At 38.2% G+C, this 22976-nt stretch overlaps 1 protein-coding gene across 5 annotated transcripts in view; it reads right to left on the bottom strand.

Annotated features, from left to right (window-relative positions):
- Positions 1-22976, bottom strand: part of ELF2 (E74 like ETS transcription factor 2) — a 63244-nt gene continuing 40268 nt past the window's right edge. For 3 of the 5 annotated variants that reach the window (XM_075199752.1, XM_075199738.1, XM_075199746.1), the window contains exons 4-9: positions 13523-13636; positions 6287-6460; positions 5364-5450; positions 3587-3779; positions 3017-3346; positions 1-1905 (exon numbers count right to left, since the gene is read on the bottom strand). In XM_075199752.1, the coding sequence (XP_075055853.1) occupies positions 1281-1905; positions 3017-3346; positions 3587-3779; positions 5364-5450; positions 6287-6460; positions 13523-13636 (1523 nt within the window). In that variant the 3' untranslated portion in view covers positions 1-1280. Of the gene's footprint in view, positions 1906-3016; positions 3347-3586; positions 3780-5363; positions 5451-6286; positions 6461-13522; positions 13637-20012; positions 20032-21049; positions 21230-22976 lie in introns of those variants that run through there. The other 2 variants (XM_075199762.1, XM_075199772.1) reach the window with 2 other exon arrangements.

Below are 22976 nucleotides of genomic sequence, written 5' to 3'. Positions count from 1 at the left end.
TGAAATTCATTTTCTATATTGCAGTAAAATCTACTCGAATACACTTTGAAACAAGAGTACAACAAAATAGAATATACTTCAAATGTTGAATATACAAACTATTGTAGTTCATTCTGAACACTGGTACTTTATCCCCAATCCCTCCCCTAAACTGTCCCCCCATCATAACTTCAACTAAAAAATAATTGCAGGCTTCAAACTCCTTAGTCGCCAAAAAAATGGACTCATGCGGTGACCTTTCCAATGGATAGCAGAAATGAAATGTGTGCATGGATTGTGTGTGACAAAAGCATGTTACAGTAAAAAGGCTTTACTGGCCTGCTGCTATCGTGCCCACAATTTAACCCTTCGTTGCATAAAAGGCTTGCCGTTCAATATGCTTTTAGACCATCCCAGCCACATAAAGGTTTTATAACAAAAACATTTCAGACTTTAATCTACCATATAAAATATGTTACATGTAAATTCTATGCCAATACTGTGCTAGGTACAAGATTTGTTTGTTTGTTTTTTATCTCCATATTTTCTAGAATATATTTATATATAAAAAAGATTGCTTTACACAAACAAGCTGTTAGCTTATTTTAAGGAAAAATAAAATTGTATCAGTCTAAGGCTTCCATATGAAATCTGCTTTCTAGTAACCCAAATCTCATTTGCACTTTGCGCTTCAAAAACTGAAAAGGGATTCTTCTCGCACGCACCACATTTCACATACTTGTCTAGCAGAGCTTTCACATAGCACCGGTTAAGTGAGGGCTATTTGTACACAGTGGTATAAGATGCTGGTATTAAAAAAAATTATGTATACTGTATATATAAAGAAATAATAAGAAAAGAAAACTTTAGAAAAAAAAAAGTTATAATTTACAGTTGCCACTTTGACCTAATCTTTGCTTCTTTTTTTTTTTTTTTTTTACTCTGGGAAAACAAACAGCCACTCTTAAAAATAAATTTTAGTGTTCCACCTTACTTAGAGTGAACGCTTTTGGTCCCTTTCAGTTTTCATATAGATTTCCATAGCTATAATTTTATTTGTGTTGTTAGAGGCAATATTCCCATCAGCATATGAACAAATATCCCACTGAAAACATGGGACAAAATAAATTTCCAGTAAAATGTCTTTCGTTTAAACGCCGCATGTACAGAGTCTAGATCGCTTCCTTTAAAGTCTCGTCGGACTCAAACCACCTGTTCTCCCTCCATATAAAAAGTTAATTGTCCTGTATTTCATTTATTGTCAGTTTGACCCAAAGCGCACAAGACGTCTGAAATGCGTCTCACTTTTCACACACCACTGTTCCTTCTTGTTTGACAGTCACTGGCAAGGTAATTCCAGAGGGAGCGCTAACAACAACAACATGAGTTACTGTGTTGCCCCCATCTCCTTGTTTGTCTTCTTTAATCAGCTGAAATGTTTTATATTCTCCGTCCTGCCTGCTCACCACTATGTCCGATTTCATATCAGGTCCTTTAATGAGAGTGCTAATGACCCGTGGTGGTGTCTGGCAACGAGCTTGTTGTGCTGGCATTGCTAGTCTCATAACTGGGGTCCCATGGGCGATGGACACAGGGGTAAGTGCTCTCACAGTCAGTGGGGTTCCCAATAGATTCAAGCCCCCTGCTCCACCTAAGCTGGACTTTGTCTGCAGCTGACACTGGGTGAGCTGAGAGGTTGGGATGGTAATTATTTTGGCAGGCTGCATTGTGAACTTATCACTCTCCGAGGAAGCTGGCATCATAGTGGGTATTGTCTGGATAACGACCTTTGGTGCTGTTGTAGTTGTGGGGCTGGTATTGGCTATCAGGGGGGATCCAGGGTTCATGGATTGGACGGCCAAAGCAGAAATTTTCTGACCCAGGGAAGTCATTACAACAGGCACTTGCATTGCAACACGAACAGTCCTGTTAGAAATAGAAAATGGAAAATAAGCATTGCACATAATTGACACTAGAGGGGCTATCATAAAAACAGAAACAAAGTTATCCAATTTAATTTAATGCAAAAGGAAATATCAATAGAAAATAAATATGCTATTCAAAAAGTGGATGGTTATAAAAATGGCAGTGTTGCTAATAGCAACAAGATGTTTGCTTTTACTTTTTAAATCAGATTGGTTGCTATGGGCAACACCACCTATTCTACACAATTACCTTATAGTATAACAAAATCCCCAGTATTCTAGACTTTTGGTTGTGTGTATTGTGATACTGATAAAACAGGAAACCTAAAAATGTATTCAGACATGAATCATACAAGGAAAAACTTGTTTTGTTTTTTATAACACAGACTTCCCACTTTCTCACTATATAAATAAATATGAATATCTCCAAACGTTCCCAGTAAAACGAAAACCACATCTCATTGCTCTCCAATTCAGTGCTCAGATGCAAGTTATGTGCAATGTGTACATTATGCATTGTTGCATCATCAAACAGCCTTGTCCTTGTTTGCAGAGTATTTATTCAATCTGTACAGAGCATTTTCTGTTACATGGGAGACAGCAAGCCAATCATTGTTTCCTTTGCCTGCCTGCCAATTTTACAGGAATATATCAGAGAAGCTCAATCATCCCACCCATTTTTAGAAGATGAAACGGTCAACTGGAACAGATTGTGTGCACGCATATTTAATAAAGTTTAATGAAGACGTTTATTTGAGGTATAACGGTCACCCCAGTAATACTCCTGTATGGATATATACTAATGCCCAGCAAGTTTCTTTATGTTCTGCTTGCATGAGAAATGTGGTGTGAGATACTTGACATATCTAATAAACTGATGCTAATCGGTGAATAGTAATGAACCACACAGCATGCAAGTAAATCTAACACAGTAAACTGAAAATGAAGCATCTGTAGCTCCTCTCCAAAGCATGATAAACCGTATTAGTACCAACTGTGCACATTTATTTAATGTACACATTGCACACACCACGTAGTCAATTAAAACAGTGCAAAGAAATACAAGACAATTAGAATGTGATGGAAAGCAAGAGCAGAACTCAGGTGCTGACCTCTGTGCTGGGGTTGGTGTGGTGCTGGTGGGCGAGTGAGGAGAAGCCTCACTGACCGGAGAAGCCAAGCTGACCAATCGTGGCTTCCTGGGTGAGCTCTGCTGCGTGGGGGTTTTCTCCATTCGGACTGGCATTGTCATTTTAATTAAGCCCTCTGTGGGTATAGACACACGTTCCAGAGACTTGTCATCAGCAGGAGACATCAGCTCTTCTGTGCAGGGTTCTGCTTTGTCATCTTCTATGACCACAATGTTCTTGGGCATCTCCTTGAACTGGTACACCAGCCGTTGCCCCTCCACTTTTGCTAAAATGCCCCTCTGATAGTAATATCTGCAGAAAACAAACAAAATAAATAAATGTAGGCTCACTAAAAACTCTAAAACATGGACCACCTTCTAGTAAAATTGAAGCACAACATAATGTACACATTTACATAACGCATGCATTTCTTTTTAAATAAAATAAATAATTCCCTTCCATACATCAAATGGAAAACAGTCCATGCATAACTTATAATACAGCCCCTCTGGAGGGGGCTTCCAGTTTTACTGTACTGTGTTATATGGTTACCTCAAAGCTCGTCCCATAGTCTCATAGTTCATATCTGGTTTGTTCTTGTGCTTCCCCCAAAGTTTTGAAACCGCTTTGGAGTCCACCAGCTTGAAGATCCCCTTCTCCCTTTGTGTCCACTTGATATATCTGGGGCATGTATTCTTATCCTGAAGCAAGTCTAACAGGAACTCCCACAGATAAGTTGTATTTCCTAAAGAACGGTCAAAATAACTCTTGATGTTATAATCACACAACATAGATATACACTTATGGAATGCCCTATTCCTTCCTACCAACATGAGCAGAAATAAGGGAGGAGAAAAAAAGAACCTGTGCTGTGAGGCACTTATAGGACTCTCATGGATAGTATAAAAATTATAACTTTATTAGTTTGTTTGTATCATTTAATCTGCCCTCGTAAGGCTATATCTCATTAGCAAAATATTAAAAGTGAAATAACATGAAAAAAAAAAACCTTAATAAAAAAATAAACCCCCCAAAAAATAATATTGAGTGGTTAAAATAGCAGATAACTGCTAATCTGCGCTACTGCCTATCATACCCCTATTGTATATAGTTCGTATCTATCCGCATATAAGGATTTGTAGTTTGCTGCCAGAATCAGGTTTGCCTAAGGACTTGATATTATATTGACACTGATATAAATGTCTAATCAACTTGTATGATATGGGTCACTCATCAGTAACGACTAGGGTCAAAGATGCACGTCACCATTTGAAACCAATAATGCTGTAATAAATTATATCCTATATGTATTAATCAATATATTGATGGTTCTTAAAGTGGGACATTAAAAAAAAAACAAAAAATAATAAAAAAAAACAAAAAAAAACAACCAACATGTCTGCACACACTTGACCCGATTCATTAAGGAAAGGAAAGCAAAAAAAAAGGAGTAACTTTGCACCTTGGCAAAACCATGTTGCACTGGAGTGGGATGTAAAATTAAAATGTGATGGCAGCTTTATAGTTGTGGTAGGACATGTCCTAGATCAACTTTAAATTTCAGTGCAAAAATAAAACTATCAAGTATTTGTGTGCTACATGAAAAAACATCCAGTATTTAACTTATGTGCAAAGTAAACTAATTTGCATACCTTGCATTGTAACATGGTTTGTGTAGGAGAAAGGGTCCTCCTTTTTTGCCTTACCTTAATGAATCAGGCTTACTGTGTATATATTTTAACTTTAAAACTAAATATTCAGTTAAAAAGGTATGAGCACAAGTAAAATACACCACAGAACAATCTCAAAGCCATATTTGCATTCATGGACACATAATGGAGGGAACGAGTCTTTGTCATGAGTAAATACATCGCATCCCAGAATCATTGTGATGTTTACAATATCTCTGCAATGAATGTGGGGTAACCCCCTTCAAGAATGAATAAAGCCTCAGTCTCCAATGTAGAGGTCCTGCGGTACCATTCTTAAGTGGACCATATGCAATATCCACATTACTACCTAACGGACAAAATATGTTTTGCATGGAACGGTATAATGAGCCCTTAGACACAGACTCAAAAGGAACGGCTTAAGGAATATCATCATTTGTAAAAGAACGAACAGACAAAAACAGTTCCACAAAGCATGGCTCAGTTACAAGAATGATCCTGGTGCTATCCAGTGCCTATATAAAACATAAAATTACAGTATCTCGACACAATTTGCCACTGGCACGTATACCACCGCTTCAGATATGTAAAACAGATTTATATTTGGCTGATAATTAGTAAAAACGCAGAATGTCATGGGCAAAGAGATTTTCTTTTACCTTTGCCTTCCCTTGGTTTCTTCTTTATTCCCAATTCAGGAGAACCGTTGGCAAATGTGGGTGGCTGCATCTTTGGTTTACGGCCAGCTGCACAATGGGATACAAGAAGTGACAGATGAGCAAATAAACACTTGAAACTACAATTAAATGTAATAACTGGCACATTATTGATTACTACATGTAGCCAAAGAAAACAAAGCATGTATTTGTTAATGATTTGGACAGATATCTCCCGTTTATACTCCACTACATACCCTTCTGGAACATGGGACAGATGAGCATATTAACGCCACATCATATTGCAAACTGCCAAGAATAACCCTGTTTAATAACTTGTCAATCAAGAAACAATTATAATGAAACGAGTGAACAAAAAGAAATAAATCACATCTATATGCGTATAGGTGGACTCTATTGTCTGGAATGCTTGAGACTCAAAATAAGAGATTTATTGTCATTTGTCACCATGCCTAAAATAGACTAAATTACATTTAAAAGTTACCTGTCTTTCCCCACACCGCCCTTGGGATTCCCCTCCTCATTAAATGGTTTAGCAGTGCTCCCCACAGTGACTGTAGGGGGAAAAAACAAAACAAAAAGCTCTGGGTGGCCGTGTCTGTGTGTATGAAATTATTGCCAAAAACAGCAATTATTTACCTCTCTGTTTTTTGGAACTTTCTGGATAATAGCAGTAATTTTCTGTAGCACAAGAATGGGGTCTATCACTGCAATTTACAAACCAACAATAACAAAAAAGGCTGCTCAACTATGAGAGCCACATACTGTATTCCTACCTATAAAACCTTTTTATACAGATTTGATCAGAAAATTTATTGAGCTCAAGTGATCTGCAGTTGTCTGTGAAACATGTTTCTACTACAAATGTTAAGGGCCATGACAGGAAAAGGTCACAAAGAAATTACCTCGTTTCTTTTTCATTGGCTCTCCAAGCTCAAGAGATATTGGAATGGGAGAGGTATCCATTGGCTCAGAGTCCTCGGTGGATACTTCTACCACAGTCTCTGTGATCACGTCTGGCCTCATGGCAGCATGGATGAATTCTGGGGTGGACACGCAGGGTGGTACATAAACTTCCACTGTAGAAGAAAATATGAAGAGGTTCATTAAACTGAGACATTTTATAACACTGAAATATATAGAAATGTACCAAGAAACACAAAATGGCAACTTTTAGAAATAACTTTTTTGCTTCCTACTAAAGCTGAATATTCCCCATCATTCTTTAAATGTTTAATGCTTTTTAACCATAAATTTGTGAAAAGTAACAGAAGTGCAGTTACTTTTCCTTTGTTAATCTGAAATAGCTGTATGTCTAGGCTCTCAGTGTACCAGAGTCTTGCAGACTGGTCTCACAGTGAAATATTGGTACTTTCCTGTTATCTGGAGCTATCTTATTTATTTACTTATCTATATTTATGCCATTTTATTTATTTATTTTCCGGAGACCAGAAAACTTTAATTACGTCCAAACGTGACTCGAATACGTCGTCTCATCCGACTTTCAGTCTCCAAATGAATTTGTCTAAATTCGAGTTCAAATGCTGCCTCGTTGCTCTCCTATTTCGTTTATTCCGCCACTAAGCGGATCCCCACATTTGTTCGACGCTCTGAGTATGGACATCAGTGTCAGGATCGACAAAATTGTAGCGATGATTTACTTTGAAATGTTGAAATCTGACCTTTTCCAGTTCTTCCGTCTTGTAGGCGCGCCAACTATCTGAGGAAACTAGAGAGAATCTTTGGATATTGTCCAAAACCGCCGTCATTAACGATTCCGCACTGCGATCATCCACTTTTACCAAAAAGTACTTGTGCGTCTCCTGACAAGAGTCCTCCAAAGATCCACTGCCGAGGACACACTCGGCCGACATAGTTCTTACGCTTGGTAAACAAGATCTCGTCGATTTCCACGATTAAACCATCGCCTCCGATCTTGTTTTGGCTGTCGATTGAGATACTCCGCGCAGATTTCTTGCATGTAGTTGTTCCAGTCGATGGCTGTGTTTTTGTTCATGCCCAATAACTCTTTGCACAACTTGATCGATGTCAATTCATTGGCCCAGCAATAGAAGAAGTGAACGGCCTTCACGAATGGTTGACTGCTGTCGGTGAACCGATTTCCCTGGCGAATGTTGACCTTCTTTTGACAAGTAGATTTTCTACAATTCCAGGGAATACATGAACCAAAGTAGAGCTTCATTTCATGATTGCTTTGACAAAGCACCCTAGCTGGCAGTATTCCTTTCTTTTGCAAAAATGACACAGCCTCTTTCATTAGGAGGCAGAGAGAATAAATTAATTTTTAAATGTCGGTTGTATTTTTTTTTTTTTTCTAAATGGCTCTAGATAACAGGAAAGTACTGAAATATTTTGCTTTATTTAGCTAATTGAATTTTGTATAGCCTTTGGTTGTCTATGCCAATGTAATCAACTAGTTCATAGGAATATTGTATTCCACTTATTGGTTACTAATTTTCATGAATAAAAAGTAAAATTAAATTGTTTGGCATTTTTGGATCCGTTTGATACATTAATGGCTTCATGAAGAGAACCATTTTTCAGGTTTTTACAAAATGACAAACTAATAGATTGTACATTTCTTAATTAACTCTACTGAATTTGATACTATTTTGGGGGGTGAGCAGGTAGGTAGGGGTGTTACTTATCACGTAACTGTAATTTTTTCGTCTCTGCATGCTACCAAAACTTTATGTAAAAAAGAAAAAAAAAACGACGACAACTTTTCATCAGTTATTTATAAACCCAACAGCATTTTAAATGCCAGACCATCTTCAATGTAGGTCAGTATCAAGCCCTCAAATGTGATGGGTTTAAAAATAAAAAAGCCACCACACACTGATAGCAACAAGGGCTGCAATCGCTCTAAACTGACAACTAGCATGATTGCAGCCAAAAAAAAAAAATATATAGTTAAGAGATTGGAAACTCTTGTTCCTTACTCGGCATCAGCCTCTGCTCCCATCATTAAGTGGTTCAAACGGCATGAATATGTGACAGATTGAGACGGTTCGCTAAATAAACCAGTCAAGCAATAATCCAGAATCTACACCATTCAATTTCGTGGAGCCTTTGCAACTATAGCACATTTACCAGGATTGACAACCATATTTGGTTATTACTAACTCTTTGAAAACTTTTAACCGAGTAATAATGGGTCCGCTTTCCCCTGTTATTAATTTTCTCTTTTTACCAATTCTTTTGCATTTTGGACCCCATACGATTTGTAAAAGGTTAATAAAAACAATTAATCATGTTTGTTTGTTCATCAAACATGTGTATAATTGGAAAGCTTAATTTAAGCAGTGGCCAAGATATGTCAGATAATCAAAGCAATGGTATTTAAAATCTTGCTTTAAGCCATCATGAGTTGTTTTTTTTTTAAAGACACTGCTTTACTGTAGAGGGGGAAATGTCACCAACACATTGTGCCAACTGCTTCTAGAACAGAGCTTTCAAGGATTTTGCTGACTGTCAGCAAGAAGAGGCCTTCTCTTGCGCTTAACTATTTGTAGTTGAACGAGATGTAAAAACAGGCAATTTTAACATTTTTATTTGTATACTGCTAAAAATTTCGGTAAAAAAAAAAGAAAGAAGAGAAAACCAAGAAAGCGAGAAGCAGCCTGTATTTATACAGCTGGTCATATCATTTATTACTTCTTGGTCGTCAAAGGGCAAAATTACTGAAATCCAAAAACCAGAGCTGAAAAATCCACCACAAAAAACACAAAACAAATATAAAACAGATTAAAAATATGTTAGCCCATTACTACAGAATACATGGTGATATATGTCTCAAATCGGATTTTTACTTTGTAATATCCCTATTAAAACGTGAGACCTACAAACATTCTGAGCTCTGCAACAGTAGTTGGGCTCTACAAAGCTAGATGTGGGCTTCTTAGCTTTGAATCTCTGAGCATAAAGTTTTGCTAGTACTACAATTGAATTCAAATTCTTGCTGGAGATAAACAGCAACGAAAAATGTAAAGGCGTGCAACAGTGTGCATACATGTTAAATCCTAACTGCTCTTTGTATGGGAGAATGAGGAGAGATTCCATAATATGGGGCAGCCAACAAAGGGTTAAGTGTTTTCTGTGGGACACTAGTGTGGGGGTCTCTGGGGATCTCTGCTTTGTCTGCCCTTCTTGAAGCGCACTGCTAGTACTTTCACTCTGCGGATCTCTTCCAAGTAAACCACTGCTAGAACTTGGCAATGAACTGTTGTCACTGGAACCCTGCTCCATACTACTGCGTGCCCCACTGCTAGCACTGCGCCTCTTTGCTGGTTGTTCCCTATTAAGTCAGAGAGACCCTTAGCATTTCATTATGCTCAACTGGCTCCAACTCTGACAAACGAAGTGGGGAGAGCGCAGGTTCAGACCGTAAGGCGTTTCATATGCTTGCAGTGAGACAGGTACCACAGCCATCCAATTGGGAGCCTCCAAACTGTCTAAACACAGTTCCCATCACATTGTGCATCACAAACGGAAGAACAGAAACTATTATTGTTACGGAGAGAGGAAGGTTATGTATAAAATTTAAACTCAAAAAGTGGTATACAAGTTGTCCCTTATGAATGTTACAATAGGCCTTTTTGTTTTCAATTAACTTGCATTGTAGGTTTAGGGGACTTTCCAATAGAAGAGAAGACATGGGTACAAGCACAGAAATACTAGTCAGGCTACATATGACGTGGTTGTAAAATATATATATAAGTCATGAACTGATGTAATCTGAAAGGCTATTTACAGGGAGAGGTGCACAGAAAGCATGCCTCAGAGTTCAGTGCCATACAGATGCAGCAGCTGCTCGAACATGTCCGCTTTCCCATCTGTGTGCAGTCAGATCTTTGAAGTGCTATTAACAATCAACAATGTGCAGAGCGCACAATCGGAGAACTGTAACATCACTGGCATTTAATCAATTTCTACCTGCGCCAAAAAACAACAGCTTTTTTCACTGTCTTTTCCAGACCACAAGTCAAATCTTGTCTGAAAGGAAGAAACCACGCATCAACACCAAGAACTTGGTAAATCATGCAAACACAATAATCACTGCCTAATTTAGAAGTACCAAAACAAAAAAGAGGATGAGGGTGGGGAAAAAAAAAAAAAAACACCTTTGGAAATTCTCACTTTATTATGCAATTTACACAGTATGCTTCAATGGTACAAGAAGTTACTTTATGCAATGTTTAATGTATGCCTAGCAAATGAACAAAGAGCGGGGCTCTCCTGCTACAGATAAACATTCTATTATTCACCCCTCTTGTTGCCCACAACTCAGTAGAATACAGAGGCCTGGAGCTAGTCGGAATATTACACTGGGCAGCAGTTGTTGCTGCTAAAGCATAGGCAGCATAACCACCTGCTCAATTTGAACTCTCATCTGAAGTACTGCAGTCATGTAAATACTGTTTTTATAACACAATTTCAAGACAACAGCTGCTACCTTGTGTGACAGCCACCAAGCACAAATCTGTGTTGCACAAAAACAGGGATAAAAGTAGGGCTGAGTACAAGTAGTTTACAATTAACCATTATCAGGCACTACAGCTAAAAGAAAAATTGTTTTAGCCGGAAAAGCCTTTTAAGCCCTAATTCTAGGAGGTGATCCACAACTGGTTTATAGCTACAACATAAGAATCCCTACAAGTTTGGCGGTGTAATTCATTGTACCATTAAATTAAAACCAGTTCTTGAAAGTGGAGAGGGGGAGGGGGGGGGGGGGTTCATACAAGGTCCTCACTAATGCATATGTTTTCAGGATCTCCCCATAAAACTAGTATGTATACAACAGTAATTAGTAAGTAGCATTATACGCTCATATAAAACTACTCCATAGATGCTTGCAAAGCTACATCTGTAACAAGACCAGGCTTCATCTTATACCATTACTCTTTAAAGTGTCAGGTGGGGATTGATTAAAGAAGAGAGCTGTAAAGCGGTCACTAAATTTTAAGTGTCAAAACAATAGAAAACTATTTCAGGCCAACTCTCCCCAACTTCTGTTACAGGTCAAGTCTGACCTAGAGAATTGGAATCACTAGTTAATCTCTTTGATTGGACGTATAAATTCAACCAAGATTTCTATATCCCTTTCAAGTCCTTCTGATTCATGTCCCACCCTACATGTTTACATTTCGTCAGCATTACACCATACAATTTATATGGGGGGCAAGATACATCCTACAGTTGAACTCCAAATACTGCAGAGGTCGGCACAGGGATGAAGTCACTATCCCTAACTTCAAATACTATTTGGCAGCGCAACTCGCCGAGTGTGTACTATGGAACTATCCTAAGTAAACTAGAGTTTGGACCTTGACAGAGGCGGAAAGTATGGGCTCATCGTTCCCTCCTCTGGCTCCCCCGGTCTAACTCTTCGCCATCCAGTAATAGCTCACACTGACACCTTGAGATAGAGCTAACAAAACTTTTAAGCTAGCTCCAGCTCCATTACCGCTATATTTGAAAACCTCAAATTCCCTCCAAGCTGCAATCTAACTTCCTTCCAGTTATGGAACGAGAGAGGCATCAGATATCTGAATGATATTTCTAAAAGATCTCTCTTTCCCTTCATTCAATGACATAACATCCGAAATTTAATATACCAAACAAGTTTATTTTCCTGTTTTTGCAGCTTCTGTCAAATCTGAATTCTGTTCCAGACCTCTAAATGTATGCGATTCTCTTTCCCTCAGACAATCAACAAGTAAAGGCCTTATTTCCCTCCCGTACTGGAAACTCCACAGAACCCGAGATTCACATGAACGAGCTTGGGAGGGGGATCTGGGGGAAATATTGGACAGGAAATAAGAGTAAACTCTGCCTCAAGTTCTATTTGTGTAAAAATATAGGAGAATGCACTTACACCCCACCAAACTGAATATGATCTTTCATGAAGCTGCCAATAGAGGCTGTTCAATGAAATGTTAATTCCTTCACATATGGTGGCAATGTCCTAAACTAACTACTTTTTGGTCGGCGCTTAGAAATGCTACATACACTCTTGCACCTCATTGTCTCTCTCTCCCCAAGATCTTCCTTCTCCCACTTGAGGTTCCAACAGCTACCAAACACCAGAGTAAACGGTTTAGACATATTGTCTCAGCAGCGACCCATTTTATATACACACACACACATATATAATATGGAGTTTATGACTAGAATTCTTCAAAACACTTCTAAATCCTTCAATAAAAAGTGTGGGAACCCTGGGCCTCAGTTTTGAATACATCTCTTCTTCTCAGTTTAAATACCTATTCTTTTAAGCCTGGTCTACCTAATTCTCCCTGCTACTGATTTTAATAATTTTGTGCAAGGCATTAACCCGCGTCTTATTGTTGTCCCTCTACGCCTGACATGTCTAATGCGGACACTGTTTGTACATTACTGGTCTTTGCATAGTTTTTTTTAAAAGACAAAACAAAAAACACAACATCTTCAAAAAAAACAAAAGAAAACAAACATTTTAGCAAGCTGTGCAGAGATATTTGGCGATACCTTATGCTCTATAGCCTGAGGAAGTGTCAATCACTAAAACAGGAGTTGAACTTGACAGAATGCCGGCATGGATCTGATGCCAATTGTTGTACTGCTATTTTACATTAAATAATTCAGCCGGATAGGCTTTTATGTATTAATTGTTTTAACGGTTATGTGTAGGTGCCCTATACATCCATTATTGTAGCTGCTTTTTTATTATTTTATCTGACACCTACCCTTTAATACATAGTTAGGATCAGCAACTCCAATAAAGAGTGAGAGTGACGAGTGTGTGTGTGTGTGTGTGTGTGTGTGTGTGTGTGTGTGTGTGTGTGTGTGTGTCACTCGCCCACGGTTACTCTGTAAAATTCAAGTTCTACTTGTATCAAACTGTATAATACAAATTTGTGTTTCACAAAATCCCGTGTGCATGGTACAGAAGTTTTGGCCTTAAGAGGTTAAACAAGATCAACAAATTATGTTTACATTGATAATAAATACCTATTATATAGGTTGAACATTTATAGTACTGATGAATCAAGTGACAGGTATGTCACAATACAAAAAGTTGAAAATTCCTGTTCCAAAGCACACATCTGCTGTAGACGATGAATAGAATTAGTAGGTACCTGGACTCCTGGAGTCACGAAGGATGGTGGGAGACTCCATGTGCAGTAGAGCCTCTGCGGCCTCGATGGTCTTGTCCGTGCAGTGAACATGGCTACCATGTACAGATGCCTCAACTGTAAACATAAGAAAGGAAGTCATGAGAGATAGTCATTCCAGACTAAAGAGTACACGTGCAGCAATGAAAATTCTGGAATGGATTTAAACATTACAGCCACAATCAAAAATGACAGATTGTGCAACGGCAAGTCTGCATGTACTTTTCTATGTGCATCTGAACCATACATCATCTGTCTGCAGCACAGGTTTGATCTGTAATATATGACAATGTTCATGCATGGGGAAAGTGATTTTCCCTTTATAATGCAGGAAAATCAGCACATAAAGTCATTCTCATGCTACACAAGTCACCTAATGAGCTTTAGTCATCACTAAGATTTTTCACTGGTGCTGTGGAAAAATGCACAATCCTGCAGTGATGCGTTATACATTACACTGCCAAAATCTCACCAAGAATTTCCCTTTACCAAAGTAACCTTTAGAAAATATTCAGCTGTGCTAGTATATTTCAATGACACATTTGATTTCACCTATAATTCAGAACTGAACATGAATCACCAGAATGTTCAGAAATGTTACATATTTAACAGTACTTCAAGCTAGGGCAGAATGCCAAGTAGAATAATTTTGCAGAATCCAAAGCCCATAAATAGGATATTGCTGTCAGCCCTGTGAGTTAAAAGGACAATATGAACAGCGTATCTGCCACAGATGGGGCATTTCAGGACAATACTGAAGGATGAACAGACATGCATAGAAGTGATGTAATGGCTAAGCACGTGTATTTATATATGCACTGTGTACGTTCTTCAACTTGGCAAATACCAAACTGAAACCCTACATTTACAGAAACAAATTGTACATATCCAATAGGCAACAACAAAGTTAAATTGGGGGTTATTACAATGCTCACACACAGTCTGAATGGAGGGTTTTGCTGCAGGCATAGGAATTATTTAGCCAAGCTATAAGCATATGGCTGTTCACATGAGCATAGTAAGAAAAATACAAACAAAACAAACTTGTAGTGTCTCTGTGAACAGGACTTTAAGGAGATGTGTAGGTGTTCTGTTTATTTTTTAACAAATCTCTGCAGAAACACATAAGCAATTTATGAAGCAAATATTGGCTTTTAGCACAATGGAGACAGACTGAAAACAGTGAGGCAGGACACACTGAAAACAGCACTCCTCTATGACAAGCCATTAAGAATTGGGGAGAACTTGCACTGTACTGGCAAACACTCTGCTAAGTGACTGAATGTAATAAAGCCACAGCAGCACCTGCTGCTCCCCATCCACTCCCGATGCAAGGTGCCATCTCAAATTGCTGTTGCCATTTATGGAAATGTGCTCACAGCTGATCCATTCCAAGTAGCAGCCAGCACTGCCTGAGCCTATCTTTAGGTGACCCGTTATTATGTCTCCTGCACAAGAGAATTTAAAAGCAGGTGGCTTAGCACAGCAGTGTAAAAGCCCGTCACAACGCATATCTGAACAACTGTGATTTGCAAGCTACTCACAAGTGCCAAGCATGAAGGGACCACAGCAGTTTTACAACATGGGATCTTTTGTATTAGCTAACCATATAGGGAAGAATGATCAAGGACTACTACTCATCTTGCTAACCATCGGGGGTTAACCATCATAATATCCGAAAGATAGAGGTGACCACCAATAACCTCTATATGGAAAGTTATACAGTACCCACAGACAACATCTGCTGTTCTGCCAATTAAAGAATTAGAGCCATTTCCAAAATGACAACTTATAGGAAGCAGAATAATTGTATAAGTTTACAAAACCACCTTTCTGTTGCACCTGTGCAAATCCATTTATATGTGAAACCAAGAAGAATTTATGGCAGAAAAGGTTAGCACAAATAAAAAGTAAACAAGATGTACTACAGTAAAAATGGATAAACAAAAATAAAGAACTCTGAGTATCTTATACCAACACTTAAATTTACTTTTATTTATAACTGGGTCATTAAGACAATATGCAAAATCCATTAAGCTACATATAAAAGAAAATAAATGCAATCCGTTCATAGCAAACTATGCTGGATACGATGAAAATAATAACCTTTGCATGCAAACTTTTCAACCGTTGCTCCAAATACCTGCACACAACAGTTTGCTTTCATACATGAGTGCATAAATGTTAATGGTATCTTAAAATACTAATAGACTGAAGGCAATAGCCTCAGCCTTATAAAAGTAATTAGGAGATAATATATACCTCCCTCAGTAGTAGAGAAAGGGGTTCACTAAAGACAGGTTCGGAGAAAGATTATTCAATTACCAACAGATTTAGCTCATTAGTGGGTGGGAGGAATATTCTTAATCCACTTCGCCTAAATACTCTAGCAAATAAACCATGAACTCAGTACGAAAATGTGATACCTATTATGTATCCAAAGATAAAAGTTCACAACAGATGGAAAAACATTTCGAAATATACAAAACTATCATGAATTGCTAAACATCGGTACATTTTAACAAACAGCTACAAGACTTTATAAAAGAACATTAAATAAAAAAAAAAGTAAGAAACAAAAACAAAAAAAAGGTCTTTGACTACAATATTTTACTTTTAGTACTTTGAGCATTTACTATAGAAACAGCGACCATCCAATGTGTAAACTGTCGATATTCATGGTTTAGATATAACCTTTAAATAAATTAATTTGTAGTTCAAACAGATTACAAAACCTGATCAACTTTCAGTAAAAGCACTGCAACCTCTGAGGGAGTGAAAGGGTTATTACTCAAGCAGCTGGAATCTACATGTTACCCAGGGAAGCCACAGTACTGCATTGTAAATAGATCACACATCCAATAGGACAATAAGCAGTTAAGGCTTTTACAAAGAGCGGCCACATTTGGACAGCAGCCAAGAATAAGCCTGCTCTTGGTAATCAGTCACTAGTGGCTGTTTCTTTTGATATCATTATACCAAAAACATACTGTGGAGTGAAGGGGGGAGTTATAAATGTTTCAAGACAAGATATAGCAAGCAACCAATCTGCATTAATTGTTTGTAGCATTTATACTTATAAACTCCAGTTAGATACATACATAGGAAAGAAACAGTATAAAGAGGAACCATGTGGTCATCCCCCTATATTCCAACAACTGCTCCCGGCAAGTGAAGCTCTGCTAGATCCAAACAAGATGGGAAAATACATCACCACAGTACTAATGGAGTATCTGCAGTTGAGAGTGTACATAACTCTACATGCAGTATGTAGTATACAGTTATTTCTTCATGCTGTTCCTCAGGTACCTCTCCAAGCACAATCACATTTTGAAGATTTTCTTAGGCCATGTGCGCAATAATTTGTTTTTATTTCAGCCTTCGCTCTTTCAAAAAAATTGAATCACTGATCTCTATGGAGTAACTGAAGAACAAACTCACCTGAGCTTTAGAGAGCCAGATGAAAGAGCTGGGACAGGGGAAAGTACAGTATCTTCTACTTTCCAGTGTCCCTGATCTCTATGTGATTATTTATCTCTCTTCCACATTATCTACAAGTAGAACTAAAGTGAGACAGAAACAAGGACTGCTGTATACACATGGCCTTAATTATGCAATGGTGAATTATTCCAAGTACCTAGGTTATTTAGTACGCTGTTTCACGGGAGGAAGACATCAAAACAAACTATTGGTAATGGGATACAATAGCACTTTAAAATGTCTAATTTGAATGAGCATCTAACACTACATAATGGTCTATTGTAAACTAAAAGCCTACCCCAAGTCTGTATGGTGACCAGAACTTTGCTCCTTAAGACAGATGCAGGAACTGCAAGTTTATTCCTGGAAGCAGACAATGAGGTGATAATCCCCAGTGCGATTAGTGACAATGCTATTCTGACTTTTCTGGAGTGTGTACTTAGACTTAACAGTCACATGTTAAAATTCATTTTTAACAAGCAGATTTCCACATTCAGCATGTATAAGATGTGCATTATGACCACCGGCAACAGGAAAAAAAGTAGAGTATAATGAGCTTGTTTGCCCTTTTCAGTAATAACTAATTAAAAGCCATTGTCTAGTTAATGTTGAAGACAAATCAGGAAACCTGTGTCTTTATAAAGTCAGACATCGAGAGTATGTTTCCCTGCATAAAGTACAGCATGATTTCATCATGCCTGAAATTACTAGTAAAAAAAAATAAAAAAATAGTTATTTAAATTTGTTTTATATTTTAAATGAAATTGTCCCTTTAAACAAAACTTCAAACAGGTATATTCCCATTCTTATATTTCAAAGTGTAATAAAAAAAAAATCAAAAAAAAAAAAATCAAGCACTCATAAATGTATCGCACATATTTAGATTTGGTAGATTTTGCTTAGGATATAAAAAATGTTACATTGTAAGCTTATATACCATGATATAAACTTCTAATAAAAAAAATTGGGTATTAAAAAAAAAACAAAAACAAAAAAATAAACAAAACACTCAAATGGCAAAAGAAACGGTTTGTGATTACTGGTATTCTAGAACCTGGGGCTGTGGTAGACAATTAACCCTACATAATGCTGTATTACACATATGAATGACAATGAGAAGGAAGTACTTAACCTGCAGAAATGGGTAACTACAATGAAATGGATTGTTTAAACACTACACTTATCTAGGTGGAAATGGATAGTTATACTATGTTAGCAATTTATAAGAGCTGGAAAGAACTTCAGGGCAAAGGGATAATTCCACTTGTAGACTGTCCAAAACCACAGCATTTTGTACTGCCAGTTAAGTATGCTTTAGAAATATTCATACAGTTAGCCATGCAATGAAAAATTATATATACATACATATATATATATATATATATATATATATATATATATATACACATATACATATATATATATATATACACACACATTCAAGCCATTTCAGAGTTCATTGCTCCAATTCCATGACAGGACAGTGTGAGTTATATTTATACTGTGCATAGACTAAGTGACAGGAGTGTTAGGATTAACACTTTGTAGAATTTATGTTCACATATTAAAGAAATATATGTACAAGTCACTCCATTGCAAATCAATAAGTCCCCTAATGTGAAATGTGAAGCTCCTGGTATCACAGAAAAATATGAAAATGAATCATATTCAAAAGGTAAGGTTCTTGCTTGCAGCTTAATGTTAATATACACTTGTGTACAGCAAGCTTTGTATATTTATAAAATGCTTTCACACAGGTCACTTGGGGGTAAATGTATCAAGCCGAGAGTTTTCTAGCGGGTTTGAAAAGTGGAGATGTTGCCTATAGCAACCAATCAGATTATAGCTGTCATTTTGCAGAATGTACTAAATAAATGATAGCTAGAATCTGATTGGCTTTTCAAACCGGACGGAAAACTCTCAGCTTGATACATTTACCCCCTTCCCCTGGTCTGAAATGTCCATGCCTATCACTAACAGGCAGTGTGTATTTATTTCACCTTTTTAAAGACACCAGGAGCTTTTCATTACAAATTTTGTCAGATCACTCGTAATAGGACCCACAATAACTTGCAATGTATTCCTTTTATACTGTCTCACTAAAAGAAACAAAGACTGACAATCCTGATTCTTATTATACAATCACGTGATACAAATTCCAACGTTGCCACTATTACATTTTGAAACAAAGTAATGAATTCCTAAACTGATAGAGCAGTGTTGGCTAACCTGTGACACTCCAGATGTTGTGAAACTACAAGTCCCAGCAGATCCTTTCAACAATAAGCTGCTATATTTTGGCAAAGCATGCTGGGACTTGTAGTTTCACAACACCTGGAGTTTCACAGGTTAGCCAACACTGTGATAGAGCATATTATGTGGTTTATAATGCAGTAATAAAATGAATAAATGTGTGGATAGCTGTGAAGTTAACAATATTCATTAACCAATACTGTTACAAAGGGTCATTCGTATATGACGTATCTGCAACACTTATTAGATTTTAGAAGTGGGGTATGAGCAGGACAAATCACACTCACTGAACGGATTTGCTGGCCTCCAAAGTGGTCTAATGCTTGCAAACATGGAGTCAACAAAACTATCAAATTACAGCCAGACATTTTTAGTAATCAAAATACTGTCATTTATTAAAGGTATAATATAAAATATCATGTAATTCAAATTATACTACTTAAGTGTCCACTGCCAGATATTTCCTCAATTCTAGATGCAATTAGAAATGACATTTGACACCTCAAAGTTTTGTATTTAGAAACAGTGCCCCTTCAATAAGTTACAAAAACATACATTTGAATGCATTAAAACAATTACAAGACACTTTAATGGGAAATATCAGTTGTGTTTAACAACAATAATCAAGATAAACCACAATACATGCAATAATATAATATTGACGGCTGTATAGAGCCCAGAGAACAGCTCATACACAACAGGGCAGACAGCACTGACACACAGCTCCTGTGCAGCCTTCACGTGTCTCCCCAGCTGCAGTGTCCCAGGTGCCGAGGCCCCGCCCCTCACTTCCGTGTTTACATCTCTCCTCTTCCCTCCAATTCCATCCGCATTGTGAGCTCACAGCCCGCTGCCAATCAAAGCGGCCCTGAGCGCCCATTGGCCCACAACCCAGCCTCCAAGCCCTACACTCATAGGCTGCCGCTCGGATTTCGAACCATCCCCGGGAGCGGATTGGCTGGAGGCACCTGCCCATCACTCTACTACTCCAGCCCGTTTGATCTCTGCGCTTCCGCTATGAACGGTTTTTTTTAAGGTTACATTAAAAAATGCATAAAATTGCAAAATAAATCCTGTAAATGTACAGTATGTAATTGCATGTAGTCCTGCTGCCCCAGTGACTGACAGCTGGACCAGGTACACAGCACCTGGACACATATACATATTATCATATCAAGGCCAGATTTATACACCAATACCCTGGGATCTATCGATCCATTGCAAAGAGCATCCCTGATGTCCAGCCCTGCAAGAGACAGATGCCCTCGGCAACAAGTAATAATAATAATGTGGAAAGTATTTGGGTAATGGGCACCGTGCAATGGTAGCTGCCATGTGATAACGGCAGAGGTGGCCTGTGATCAGCAATGCACATAGCATGAAGTCCTCTCTGTTGACACTGAGCCAGCAGGAACCGCTATGAGACACAGGCAGACAGCGTGGCAGGAGACAACAAGCTCACACACTTCCTGGTTCCCGGATCACTAGCACTGCTGCCTGCATGCAGAGCACACGCATCGGCCTACACGTCCTCACCCTCCTCCCCAGCCCCTAGTGCGCCCAGCCAAGGTGATTACTCCCAAACTCATCCTCCATCACTCTCTGCAAGCAAAACGTGCGCAGCTGCATCCCACCCCTTCCATCCTCAGCCAGTGCCCTGCACACAGGGCCGGGGGTGGCCGTGCATGCTCACTAGCGCTGCCCCGGGCCACGGGTTCCCTCCCCTCTATTGCATGCAAAGCCCAAAGATCGCTTTACCGGCTCTGATGAGCAGATCGAGCTGGTTGGTCGGTCCCTCATGCAGCGAAGTCGCCATGTTTATCCCGGAGCTTGTGCTTCACATTGAGTCACAGCAGCATAGAGGAGGAAGCGGGGATACAGACACACACAGTGCGTGTGTACAAGGGGAGGAGAGACAGGAAGATCCTTCCGCAGCCTACAGGAAGCACAGAGCTGCTACACGCTCACTACACTGGGTGTACACTGAGAGATCCTTCCGCAAGGCCCCTCACTAATATGTACACACACCCCTCCGGATACACAACACATACACAATGACGTACTCTGCACATGGACATTAGCCATAGTGCCTCCAAGTACTGTGCACTAACAAGGCGCCGCCATATGATGCACACTATACATTACTTATTGATTTATATTATGCACCCTGTCCTTAGTTATGTACAGATGCGGACAGTACCTCATGCTCCCCTGCAAGCTCTCACTAAGGTGAATACTTTATCCTACATTGCATGATTTACACAAAATCTCCCATATCCCCATGTATTTAATACGTTATGTGGGACGGGAATTATAGCGGAATAAAGTGAAATCTTCTTAGAACAGAAGGTGAACAGAAAATAAAGTGTTAGAATTGGGTTTAAGAGCAATAAAATATTGATATAAAATACTTATGGGGCGATAGTGTAATAACTTGGGACATAAACCGTTATAGTTAATAATTAAATCATACTATCCGAAATAGAATGCTATAGGTGAGGTGTAAATCATTCTGAAGCAGAGCAGTATCTCCCACGTGCCATCCATTGTTTCAGGAGTTCTAGAGTGCTAGTGACAAGTGTATTGTCTTGTAAAAACTGCCACATTTGCAACTCGTTTGGGGTAATTAACTATTCAAAAGCATATCTACACCAAGCATTTCTAAAAGTTGCCAATCAACAAGTGGGCAAGCTATTGGCAAGGTACTCTCTATGCCTTATGGTCAGTATGTCCCTACACTTAAATATAAACTAATGTATGTGCACCATTGGCATCTGTAATTCTTGGTTCCATTTTGGACAGGGGAACAGTGGAGTTATGCCCATGTGCAATATAAAAATGGGTCTCTAAAAACCTGAATTCTAATATTCTTTTCAGCATTTTTTTTTTTTTTTTATTTAAAAAATAAATAAATAAATCCAGTGTTCGGTTCTGCATAATAACCCTCCTCCCCCCACTAAAAATCACCCCTGCCCTTATTGCTTTTGAGATCTATAGAAACCCAGAGTCAAACCGCTGCAGAATGTAAAATAGACCCAGTTCACCTGCTGTTGCTCACATGGGCTCAAATGGTCTGAGTGTATCGCAAATTATTTACAAATGTGTGGATTATGTCAATGTTTTATCTAAGAGATGGGTCGGACTTTGAGAAGGGACTATTTTTTGGAGAAGTGCAATACAAAAACATGTGGAGCTTAATTGTTAAGGGAATTGAAGGGTCCATTAATGGCTTTAACAATAAAATATACTTAAACATTACAAATTTAAAAAAAAATAGGTTTCATATAGCCTCTTATTTGGTAAAGTCAAGTTAGATAGCTACCATTTCCCATGTTATTTTAGGGGGACAATTCATTCAAGCTCTATGAATTACAGTGTTCACTCTTTATACTGTTTCATATTATTAAATTCAATTACTCAGAGAAATTATATTCTTTTTGTAAAGTTTTATGAACAGCATTTTCATAAAAAAGTGAAAATACCTTTTAAAGGGAATCTCTTCCCTTTAATTCTGGAAAGTTATAAAGGAATTCCCCGCATGTATATTGGATAAGGAGTAATGTCACTAGTATTCTATGATTTAAAAAAAAAATGTATAGCGTCATTGTAGGTACAACACACCTGTATAGGAGGTTGCCTCATACAAGCAACTTGTTTTGTTTTAATGTCTCAGATTAAAGGTTGT

This window comes from Mixophyes fleayi, chromosome 1 (genome assembly GCF_038048845.1).
Source record: "Mixophyes fleayi isolate aMixFle1 chromosome 1, aMixFle1.hap1, whole genome shotgun sequence".
NCBI lineage: Eukaryota > Metazoa > Chordata > Amphibia > Anura > Limnodynastidae > Mixophyes > Mixophyes fleayi.
This window is presented reverse-complemented; position numbering and strand designations above follow the sequence as displayed.